Genomic DNA, 12,461 nt, shown 5'->3' on the forward strand with positions numbered 1-12,461 from the left:
CCCAGAAACAGGAAAGACAGGTCCATAGCAGGGTTTCAGAAAGATGGAACGTGTCGGTAACCTTTGGCCAGGGATTCAGTTGGGGAGGCATCTGTCGGAACCTTAAGACCCAGCGTCCCGGGAGCGCGCGGTTGCCCGGGCGCGCGCGGCGCGTGAGGTGAGGGGGAGGGAGCGGCTCTCGCGCCAGCCAGGGACCGCCTAGCGTCCAGCCGCATCTCGGCGGGCGGGGCCAAGCCACCGGGCCGCAGCGCTATTGGCGGAGGCGCGCGGGTGACGCTGTCGGCAGGCGCGAGGTCCCGCCCCCGTCCGGCCCCGCCCCCGCGCGCGCGCCGGCGGGTCGTCAGCCTCGCTCTGGCTGGCGCCGCGCCCCCGTGCCGAGTCCGCGCGTCAGTCGATCCCGAGCGCGGCTGCGGGGCGGCGGGCTGCAGCCAGCGGAGCGCGCCGACCCGGGGAGGCGGCGGTGTCCGCGGGCGTCGCGTGAGGAGGCGCGGAGCCCGGAGACTCGAGCAGCGCGATGGCCCCCATTGGCCTCAAAGCGGTGGTCGGAGAGAGTAAGTGGAGTCGGTGTCCTCCCTGCAGGCGGTGGCTACGGTTGCCGGGAGAAGCCGGGCACCGTACCTGCCGGTAGCGTCCCGGCCTCCGCCCTGGCCGCTCGCCCCGCCCGGCCTGGGGCTCCCGGCTGGGAGGGTCCCGTTATTCCGGCGCCGCCCTCCTCGGAGAGAAGTCCCTCCCGGCCTCCTGCGGCCCGCGCCCTCTTCCCTTCTTCCCCCGCTCTTTCCCGCATTCCTCTCTGTTCCCCCACCCCTCCCCTCTTCGCCCCATCCGTCTCTTCCCTCTTTATTTCCATTTTCCTCCACCCCCATGCTCCATCCCTCCTTCTTCACCCTAGCACCCTATCCGTCCCCCTTCACCTCACCTTACCCCCTGCGGCACACTACTCTCCCCTGCACCCCCATTCTTCACTCCCATTACCTTCCCCCCGTATCCCTTCTCCCTTTTCTCGCCTTCTTTATTCCCTAAGCTCCCTGATTCCACTCCTTTTTCTGTCTCCAGTCCCTCCCTCTTTCCCACCCTCCATCGTGAGTCGTGACGAGCGAGATCCCGGCCTGCGTCCTCCTCCTCCTTCCTCCCCCTTCCCCCTCCCTCCCGGGAGCCGGAGCCGCGGTCCCCGGCTGCAGAGACCCACCTGGGAGCGGCTCCGGGCGCACTGGCTCAGACGCGCCGCTCTCCCAGCCTGGGCCACTCCTGGCACCTGGAGAGGAGAAGCCTGTTTTCCGAAGGCTTGACTCTGCTGGGCTGAGGCTGCCTCATTCCTCCTCCCTATCCAGGGTCTTGGCTTCCAGGGCGGGGTCTTATCAGGATCCTGAACCGTCTTAAATCACCCGGGAGACGTGGAAAGCTTTAGTGTACAGAGGGAGGAGTGGCCCTGCCCAGCACCGCAGTCTGCAATCTGTCTCCCGGTTCGCAGGACTCAGCCGGTGGTTGTTTTCGGGCAGTTCAAAACACTGTTGCAGGGAGGAAAGGATTGTTCATGAATTTGGATGAAAGGCTCAGCGTTAAATGGATTTTTAAAAATGAATGGTGGAGAGTGTAGGTTGCAGCAGAGTGAGAACTGACGGTGGTAATATATGGAAAACGGCGTTCCCAGTGCCAAATAAGATTGGTGATATGTGTAGACAAATAGTGCTTCTTCAATATTTTGGTTGTTACTTAAACATAAGTGAGTGGATTGCTGTGGCTTTTGCTACCTCTTTTGAAATTGAGAGAAAACTAGAACTGAGGTTTTCTTTGTAGGGGAGGATAAGAAAAGAAATAGAATAAAAATGGTGGAAATTACAGTTTCCTTTCCAATGATTCTCTCCAATTAGAGCGCTTCCTCTCTCTCGCCCTCTCTCTGGCAGTCAAATGTTTTTGACTCTATAATGTTCCTTGTGAGCATCACAATTGTTTCTTCTTCCTTATTCTCTTCTTTGATACATAGAAAATATTCCCACTTGTGCAACCTTATCTGACTTATTACATCAAAATAAAATTGTTATAAAAACTGAGCCCCAAATGAGCAAGTTTTTAAAAAGTACCCACTATAACACTTGCCTTCCCCATGCAGTAAATGTTCTGAATCACGTACTCTGTTTTTAAAGGCGAATCAAAGCGTTTAGGGCCGAAAGGACCCATAAGGATCTTCTAATATCGACACCCTCATTTTACCCATGGGAAAGAAATGGAGGCTCCGGGCAGTTAAATGACTTGCCAAAATAAGTGTTAATTAATTTTTAAAAATCCAGTGTCCATTTCCTTGCAACACTAGTAAAAAAAATAACTTTATTCATTGTTCTAGACATACCATTTCCTTCCAATCCCCTTTTTGAAGGCTTGTGAAATATGGAATGTTATGTTATTTGTTAGATTCTTTTAAATGTTATATTTGAATAAGGTTGTTTTTTTTTTAATCCCTAAGTGTTACAGAAATCAAGTTTTTGTATCTTTTACTATGACCCTTCTTCATGCAGGTAGTCCCACCTGCTTTTTTTAAGAAGCAAATATCAAGGTTAAAAAAAATATCAACAGACAATATGGACAAAATTTATTTTCTGAAATAAAGCAAAGACGCTGTTTACAAAAATAAAACCAAACCAATTTTATATAAAATTAGTGAATGTGTGAACAGCATTCTATTTTTATAATAATTGAGTTAGGAATAAATTTTGGAGAAAAATATTTTTGCAATTCTTTGTCAATGACACATTCTGTTAGTTCTTTTTTTATTTTATTTTTTAACATTTTTTATTGATTTATAATCATTTTACAATGTTGTGTCAAATTCCAGTGTTCAGCACAATTTTTCAGTCATTCATGGACATATACACACTCGTTGTCACATTTTTTTCTCTGTGATTTATCATAACATTTTGTGTATATTTCCCTGTGCTATACAGTGTAATCTTGTTTATCTATTCTACAATTTTGAAATCCCAGTCTATCCCTTCCCACCCTCTACCCCCCTGGTAACCACAAGTCTGTATTCTCTGTCCATGAGTCTTTAGATTCCACATATGAGCGATCTCATATGGTATTTTTCTTTCTCTTTCTGGCTTACTTCACTTAGAATGACATTCTCTAGGACCATCCATGTTGCTGCAAATGGTGTTATGTTGTCGGTTTTTATGGCTGAGTAGTATTCCATTGTATAAATATACCACCTCTTCTTTATCCAGTCACCTGTTGATGGACATTTAGGCTGTTTCCATGTTTTGGCTATTGTAAATAGTGCTGTTATGAACATTGGAGTGCAGGTGTCATCCTGAAGTAGATTTCCTTCTGGATACAAGCCCAGGAGTGGGATTCCTGGGTCATATGGTAAGTCTATTCCTAGTCTTTAGAGGAATCTCCACAGTTTTCCATAGTGGCTGCACCAAACTGCATTCCCACCAGCAGTGTAGGAGGGTTCCCCTTTCTCCACAGCCTCTCCAGCATTTGTCATTTGTGGATTTTTGATTGACGGCCATTCTGACTGGTGTGAGGTGATACCTCATTGTAGTTTTGATTTGCATTTCTCTGATAATTAGTGATATTGAGCATTTTTTCATGTGCTTTTTGATCATTTGTATGTCTTCCTTGGAGAATTGCTTGTTTAGGTCTTCTGCCCATTTTTGGATTGGGTTGTTTATTTTTTTCTTATTGAGTCATATGAGCTGCTTATATATTTTGGAGATCAAGCCTTTGTCGGTTTCACTTGCAAAAATTTTCTCCCATTCCATAGGTTTTCTTCTTGTTTTATTTCTGGTTTCCTTTGCTCTGCAGAAGCTTGTAAGTTTCATTAGGTCCCATTTGTTTATTCTTGCTTTTATTCCTTCTAGGAGAAAATTTTTGAAATGTATGTCAGATAATGTTTTGCCTATGTTTTCCTCTAGGAGGTTTATTGTATCTTGTCTTATGTTTAAGTCTTTAATCCATTTTGAGTTGATTTTTGTATATGGTGTAAGGGTGTGTTCTAGCTTCATTGTTTTACATGCTGCTGTTCAGTTTTCCCAACACCATTTGCTGAAGAGACTGTCTTTATTCCATTGTATATTCTTGCCTCCTTTGTCGAAGATTAGTTGACCAAAAGTTTGTGGGTTCATTTCTGGGCTCTCTATTCTGTTCCATTGGTCTATATGTCTGTTTTGGTACCAATACCATGCTGTCTTGATGACTGTAGCTCTATAGTATTGTCTGATGTCTGGGAGAGTTATTCCTCCAGCCTCTTTCTTTCTCTTCAGTAATGCTTTAGCAATTCTAGGTCTTTGATGGTTCCATATAAATTTTATTATGATTTGTTCTAGTTCTGTGAAATATGTCCTGGGTAATTGGATAGGGATTGCATTAAATCTGTAGATTGCCTTGGGCAGTGTGACCATTTTAACAATATTGATTCTTCCAATCCAAGAGCATGGAATATCTTTCCATTTTTTAAAGTCTTCTTTAATTTCCTTCATCAATGGTTTATAGTTTTCTGTGTATAATTCTTTCACCTCCTTGGTTAGATTTATTCCCAGATATTTTATTACTTTGGGTGCTATTTTAAAGGGGATTGTTTCTTTACTTTCTTTTTCTGTTGATTTATCGTTAGTGTAAAGAAATGCAACTGATTTTTGAACATTAATTTTGTAACCTGCTACCTTGCTGAATTCTTCAATCAGCTCTAGTAGCTTTTGTGTGGACCTTTTAGGGTTTTCTATATATAGTAACATGTCGTCAGCATATAATGACACTTTTACCTCTTCTTTTCCAATTTGGATCCCTTTTATTTCTTTCTCTTGCCTGATTGCTGTGGCTAGGACTTCCAGGACTATGTTGAATAGGAGTGGTGATAGTGGGCATCCTTGTCTTGTCCCAGATTTTAGTGGGAAGCTTTTGAGTTTTTCACCGTTGAGAACTATGCTGGCTGTAGGTTTGTCATGTATAGCTTTTATTATGTTGAGATATGTTCCCTGAGAATTCTGTTAGTTCTGACTCCTGATTTTAGATTTTAATTTTTAGCGTTGCCTTTTTCCTCTAAAAATGAAAGCAAAATTAAGATTTTTTTTAACCAACACGCACCAGTTTAAATGCCACCTTCACAGCCCGGTCTTCCCAATCTAAATTAACTTCTCATAGTCCCTGTTTATCATATTCTCTCATTTTATTTTCTTCATCGCACTTAAAATTATCTGAAGTGATATTGTGTAGTTTTTTGGGTGGGGAGGAAGTTAGGTACTTGTTTAATTATTTCATCCACTCAAATATAGCTTCTGGGAGAGTACCGTCTTTACCGAAAACGGTGACTGGTCATGGTTGGCAGTCAATATGTATTTATTGAATGAATGAATGTTATTAAGGATATGATCAACAGCAAGGTAAATGTAGTTTTGGCCTCTTGTCACGGCTTTGCGAGTTGAGTTTTAGAGTAGCAGCAGGTACAGGCACAACAAAAGTTGAGGAGACATTCGCTGTTCATTCAACAAATGTCTGTTCAGAGCCTGCTAGGGATTATGGGGGAATACAGGCATGACTGAAATATGGGACAGTCTCACACTGTTGTGACAGACGCAGACAATCCTGAGAAACTCTCCCTGTCACTCTACTGTCATTCCCAAAACACACTTTTGGTATAATCAGTCTATTGCACTGCTTTGTATTGGTCTCGCCCAACTAGACCAGAGCTTCTTCAGGGGAGAGTAGGATTTTGTCTTATTCTTGTGTCTATCCTTAGTGTGAGGGTTAGTGCTTAGTCCTCATAAATGTTGGATGAATGACTTAATCTTTCTGTGTAGCGATTCAGAGAATGGGCTCTGGATTTAAACTACCTGGGATGAAATTCTGGTCCACCACTATTAGCCGTGTGACTTTGGCAAATAGTGGAACCCTTTTGTGGCTCAGTTTCTTCATCTATAAAATGGGTAATAACAGCATCTACCTTGTGGTGTTCTATGAATATTAAACGAGGTAGTGCAGATACAGTGTTTAGCACAATTCTTGACACACAGTAAATTTAGTCAGTATTATTACTAGGAAAAGATCCAAGAAGAGGGACTGTGAAAGTATTAGAGGATTTCAGAAAGAGATAAACCATCTCTATCCTATGGGGCCAGGGTTTTGGGGGGAGAAAGTAGTCTTGGGTAAAATTTTTGAAAGAGGTGCAAATGAGCTGGAAGATGGAAGAAGAGATCTGAAGAACACACAGTTTGTAACCTGACCCAACTTCTATTTCCGGTTCCACTCATTTCTTTACTTTTTTTTCCCTTATAAAATGTAGGGTTTTTTTTAAATGAAAGAAAAATTTCATTTTTTGTGATATTTGATATCTGTTTTATGTTAATAGATGATGTTTCAATTATGCAAATCCACATTGTAATCCAAAATTTACTCTTGTTCCAGTTTTGTCAATGAGTTTTAAAGATACAAGGATTACAAAATGTACTGTTTTTCTCCTTTCCTAGCTGTTAGCAATTTCTTCTCATGTCAATTTATAACAATCACACTTTTTTGGCAAAGAATGTAATTTCAATTTGTACATTAAATTCATACCTTTTTCAGATGGGGTCACGATTCATAGGATGTATCAGAAGTTGAGAGGACACTTAGATCTAAGCAATTTTCATTCATTTTCACACTTTTTTAAAAAAGAAACTTTGGTTAGCATCAAATAATTTAAATACATTTTGAAATATATTGAATATGTGTTGCACTTTTTTTCAATTTAAAATTAAGGTGTAATTTACATAAGTAAAATTTACCCTTTTTAGTAAACAGTTCTTCAAATTTCACCTGTTACATAGTCATGTAACCACTACCATAATCAAAATACGGAAGTGTCATCACCCCCAAATTCCCTTGTGCTGCCCCTTTCTAGTCAGCCTGTCTTCCTAACGCCCAGCCCCAGCAACCACTGAATTGTTTTCTGTCCCTGTACGTTTGCCTTTTCCAGAGTGTCATATCAATGGGATTGTAGGGTATGTAGCTTTTTGAATATGCCTTCTTTAATTAAGCATAATGCATTTGAGAGTCATCCATGTTGTATGTATCCATCATTTGTCCCTTCTCATTGCTGACTGCTCTTCTGTTGTATGGATGTACTGCAGTGTCTCCATTCCCCAGCTGAAGGACATTTGAGTTAATTGCACTTTGGGCAGTTGCAAATACTCCTGTAATGCTTCTATAAGGGGTCCCAGGTTGTGTGTGAACTTATCACTTGGATATATAAATGCCTAGGGGTGGGATTAATGGGTTGTATGATAAGTGTGTGTTTAACTTTATAAGAAACTGTCAAGTTGTTTTCCAGAGTGGCTATGCCATCTTACATTTTTACCAGCATCCTTGTTAGTGCTTGGTATTGTCAGTGTTAAAAATTTAACCATTCTCATAGGTAGTAGTATCTCATGATTGTAACTTGCATTTTCCTAGTGACTAATAGTGTTAAGCATTTTTTTGTGTGTATTTATTTGCCATCTGTATATCTTGCTGGTGAAATGTCCAAATCTTTTGCATGTTTTTATTGGGTTGTCTGTATTCTTATTATTGAGTTTTGAAAGGTCTTTATATATTCTTTGCACATATCCTTGGTCAGGTACATGAATTACAAATAATTTCTCACAGTTTGTGACTTGTCTTTTCATTCTATTAACAATATTTTTCAAAGAGCAGAAGTTCTAAATTTTTATAAAGTCCAATTTTCAATATTTTCTTTTATGGATTGTACTTTTGGTATCCTAAGAACTCTTTGCCTAACCCAAGTTCATAAAGATTTTTCTTTGTTTATATTTTTTTCTGTGTTTTCCTCTAGAAGTTTTATAGTTTTTGAGTTTATATTTAGTCTTTGATCCATTTTGAGTTAATTTTTGTATATTGTGAGTTATGATCAAGGTTCATTTTTTTATGTGTGTACATTTTTTTGTTTGTGAATGTCCAGTTGTTATGGCACCCTTTGTTGAAACAACTATCCTTTTCTCATTGAATTGTCTTTGTCCTTGGTTGAAAATCAATTGACCATCTTTGAGTGGATCTATTTCTAGACTGCCTGTTCCACTTTATTGATCTATATGTATATGTTCACTAACACCCACTCTGACTCAATTACTTTAGCTTTAAAGTAAGACAGGAAACCAGATACTGTGAGTACTCTAACTTTATTTTTCTTTTTCAAAATTGTTTTGGTTCTTTTGGCTTATTTGCTTTTCCATAAAAATTTTAGAATGAACCTGTCGATTTCTTCTTTTTTATTGAAATACAGTCAGTTTACAATGTTTTGTCAATTTCTGGTGTACAGTGTAATGTTTCAGTCATACATATACATACACATATCCATTTCCATACTCTTTTTCATTATAGGTTACTACAAGATATTGAATATAGATCCCTGTGCTATACAGTATACACTTGTTGTTTATCTATTTTATATATAGTAGTTAGTATCTGCAAATTTCAAGCCCCCAATTGTCAGTTTCTATTTAAAAAATCCTTTTGGGATTTTGTTTGGAATTGTCTTGTAGAATCTATAGATCAGTTCTGGGAGAACTGACATTTTAACAAATTTACTTTTAATATTTTAGTTTCTTTATTGTACTGCAGTGTGAAAATAAAAATTCTTAGCTTCACAAATAAGGGAGTAACCCTCTGGTAAGGAGAATTGCACCCACTTTAGCAAGGTTGCAAGATACAAAGTCAATTTATGAAAATATGTTGTATTTCTATATACTATCAATGAACAATTAGAATTGAAATCTAAGATAGTATCATTTAGGGTAGAACAAAAAAACATGAAATACTTGGGTATAAATCTAAAAGAATGTGTTCTAGATTTGTATGATGAAAGGTACAAAATACTCCTGAAAGATATCAAACCTTAAATAAATGAAGAGATAAACTATGTTCATGGATTTGAAGAACTTAGGTTATATTTATTATTTTTTTAAACATGTGTTATCAATTCTCTTGTTTAGATACCTAGGAACAGAATTGCTGGGATATATGGTAACACTAAATTTAACTTTTTGAGGACCTGCCGAACTGTTTTCCAAAGTGACTGCGCCATTGTACATTCCCACCTCCTGCATATGAGGGTTCCAATTTCATAATATCCTCACCAGCACTTGTTATTATCTGTCTTTTTGATTATAGCCATCCTAGTGGGTGTAAAGTGGTATCCCGTTGTGGTTTTGATTTGCATTTTCTTGATGGCTACTAATGTTGAGCATTTTTTTCATGTGATTTTTGACCATGTGTATATCTTCTTTGGAGAGATGTCTACACAAACGCTTTGCCCATTTTTAAATTAGATTATTCATTTACACTTGAGTCTACATATTATTTTCACTTGAAATTATTTTACTCTGTCTTTTAAATGTAAAAGTGGAAAGCCTCAATGAATGATAAGTATGTACTTAAATCTGACCAGTTTATTTTTTAAATCTTCTACCTTCTTTTTTTCTGTATACTTTTAATAAAAACTGCTTATTCTTGTTATAACCATGATTTCATGTCCTGTTAGACAATTCATTTAGATTTTTAAAATTGTTTTTGAACGATCCCGTTGTATCTTCATTCCTAGTTTAATAATTAAAAGTGTCATATTTTGAAGTGTCTCACTTTTTTTTAAAGGATTCTAACATGATAGTCTTACAGTTAACACAGATAATTCATTTGTTACAATTATGATAAGAATTAGAAAGAAATGATACAGGGCACTAGTATAGTGTAAGACTGGGGAGGTGAGAGAAAGCTTCCCTGAGGGAGTGATATGTAAGTTACTTCTTTTTAGTTCCAGCTTACTAAGAGAGTTTTTGTTCTATTTTTAAAATCAGGACTTTTGAAAGGATCATATAGTTTTTCTAATTTAATCTGGTAATATAATATAATTAATTAATTATAATATTGAGCAATTATTGAATTTCTTTCTTTTTTTTAATTTACATGACACATGTGAGGTGTCTGGTTTATTCAAACTGTCAGTCGGAGTTCCCACCATGAAGCAGGAATTGACTAGCTGGGAGCTGTGGGGCTGAACAGGGCAGGCATGACCAGACATCAGAAAATATGAATTTCCGTAATAAACTTTACTTGATTAACGTACACTATTCTTTTTCTATATCATTAAATTCTACTTCTTATTTTTGCATCTGCATTTATTAGTATGGGAACCTTCTTGCTGTTCTTTGATCATTCCAAGTATGTTCCCCCTCAGGGCTTTGCATTTGTTGTTCCCTAACGTATGAAATGTTCTTCAGGTCTCTGCACACTTGTTCCCTTAATTCCTTTATGTCTCTGGTCAAATGCCACCTCACCAGTGAGGTCTCCTTTGACTACTTCATAGAAAATGGAAAATTTCCCGTGCTTTCCTCTGTAATTTCTAATCTTTCTCACTAGGCTGCATCGTCCCATCTGCCATTTCATATGTACGGGTTTATTTGTTTATCTCTGCCTCCACCAGCCAGATGTAAGCTCCATGAGAGCGTAGACTTTGTTTTGTTCACCGCTGTGTCCCCAGCACCTAGAGCAGTGCTGGTACACAGTAGGCACTCAATAAATATTTGGAATGAATAATTGAATATTATATTTTATCTATGTATTACTTCTCTCCCTCCCTCTCTCTTTCTCTCATCTTTTTCAGATCTTCTGCTTCAGAATTTCTCCTTCCTCAAATAAATTGAGAAGTTTCTCATTTTTTTGTGTGTTCCAGAATAGATCAAATAACATGAATATTTCTTTCCCTGAATGTTAGAAATTATTTATCCATAAAACTATTTGAATTTCTTGCTTTCTAGGAGGAAAAGAATAAATATTTGACAGCCTTTTAAATTTATTTGATTGCTGTTTGTTTATTCAGGCTTTCTGCTGCTGCTTGAATCAATTTTGGCAATTTCTATTTTCTTATAAAATGGACCTTTTAACTTAAAAATTTCAAATTTATTAACTTTAAATTAAATTTGTATAATTTAAAAAAATCTCTTGTGCATCAGTAGTTTTGATGTCATTCTACCCTGTTGGTATTATTTTTGTGGAAATACTTGCTAGAGATTTTAATTTGTCTATTTTAATTGTCTTTTTTAAGGAAATCAGTTTCTTCCTTATATGGGGGGTGTGTGTGTGTGTGTGTGTGTGTGTGTTCTTATTCTAATTTCTTGAATCAAATGTGTGGTTAATTTGTTTCCAATGAAAGCATCTAAGGATATGAATTTTCGTTTGAGTACAGCTTTGGTTGAATCCCATACGGTCTTCCCCTCCATAGTTTTCAATATGCAGTATTCTTGCCATTTATTTTTAAATATAGTCCTCTTTGTTTTGGAGTAGATGTCACTCAGGATGGGGTGATAAGTAGTTTAATTTGGGATAGAATTTCCATAAGCAGTTTGGGACTCAGGTATCATCCATGTGTTATCCATCAGACGTAAGAGAGTATATCTGCCACAGGACCCAAAAAGGGCCTTTTGACCGTGCACTGGAAGATTTTCCCCCCGGCATTTCTGGCACACAGCACCTCTTAGACAAACAGGTGTTTGGCAGCTAATGAAGACTCTTTTCTTTAGTGAAGTAGTCAGGCCAAATTTTATAGTTATCACTGGCCCTCAGCAGCCATAAATCTTGAACCTGAGTCCTGTGGCTCGCCTCCATGGGAAGTGCTGGGAGAATCCCCAGCGTGATCCTCTTACTTGATTGCTTCAGTCAGTTGCTTCTGAGCAGGGCTGTTGCTAGAGCTAAAGTTCGGGTGAGGTATCCAGGACTTCATTTTAATTTCAGCAAGTATGAGTTTTACTTGCATTTTTCCCCCCATGCTTTTTTTTTTAATTAAATTAAAAAAATTTTTTTGATAGACGCAGGGTTTAATAATCACCAGACAATAGCCAGCTGTTGCCCACTCAGTGCCCTTTGGGGAAGTTTGTGTTGGTTAAAACAAGGCAACTTGCTTCTGATTTATGCTGATCTGATCTTAATAATGCCTCTGGGGCTCTGAAGTAAGAGTAACTACTAAAGGCTCAAATCATAAGATCCAATAGGGAAGGTTTCCAATATTCCTTTCTTTCTTATGTGCCATTGATATTTCACTTTAAACGCCTATTAATTACTTGGCCTAAGAGCTGACCTTGTAGGAAGTGAATGAGATATTAAGTAGTTGTCACACTAGAAAAGCCTATTATATTCTTGGGAACAAAATATTTGGAGGGATATGGAGAAAAGTAGAGAAAAGCAAACACATTTACAAAGAATCATTGGGGCCTAGTTGAAGATACGGATTTGAATCACAGTCTCCAGCCATCACTCTTGCTTGGAGGACTCCTGAGATGTCAGAGAAATCCAGGACCGTATATCATGACTTCTTTCCATTTCAGCATGCTTCAGAGGGCTCTGGGACCAAGAGTTTTTATTTTTTTAACCAATATTTATGCCATCTCTCCGATGTACCAGAAGCTGTGCTAAGGGCAGCAGACGGAGTGGTGTTTATGGAGACC

The 12,461-nt window shown here is 38.8% G+C and overlaps 1 protein-coding gene across 2 annotated transcripts in view; it reads left to right on the forward strand.

Annotated features, from left to right (window-relative positions):
- Window positions 1-323: 323 nt before the first annotated feature.
- The window catches only part of STXBP1 (syntaxin binding protein 1), a 62,284-nt gene continuing 50,146 nt past the window's right edge, over window positions 324-12,461 (forward strand). For both annotated transcript variants that reach the window (XM_072960154.1, XM_072960153.1), the window contains exon 1: window positions 324-551. In XM_072960154.1, coding sequence (XP_072816255.1) covers window positions 515-551 — 37 coding nt within the window. In that variant the 5' untranslated portion in view covers window positions 324-514. The remainder of the gene's footprint in view (window positions 552-12,461) is intronic.

This window comes from Vicugna pacos, chromosome 4 (assembly GCF_048564905.1).
Source record: "Vicugna pacos chromosome 4, VicPac4, whole genome shotgun sequence".
NCBI classification, from domain to species: Eukaryota; Metazoa; Chordata; class Mammalia; order Artiodactyla; family Camelidae; genus Vicugna; species Vicugna pacos.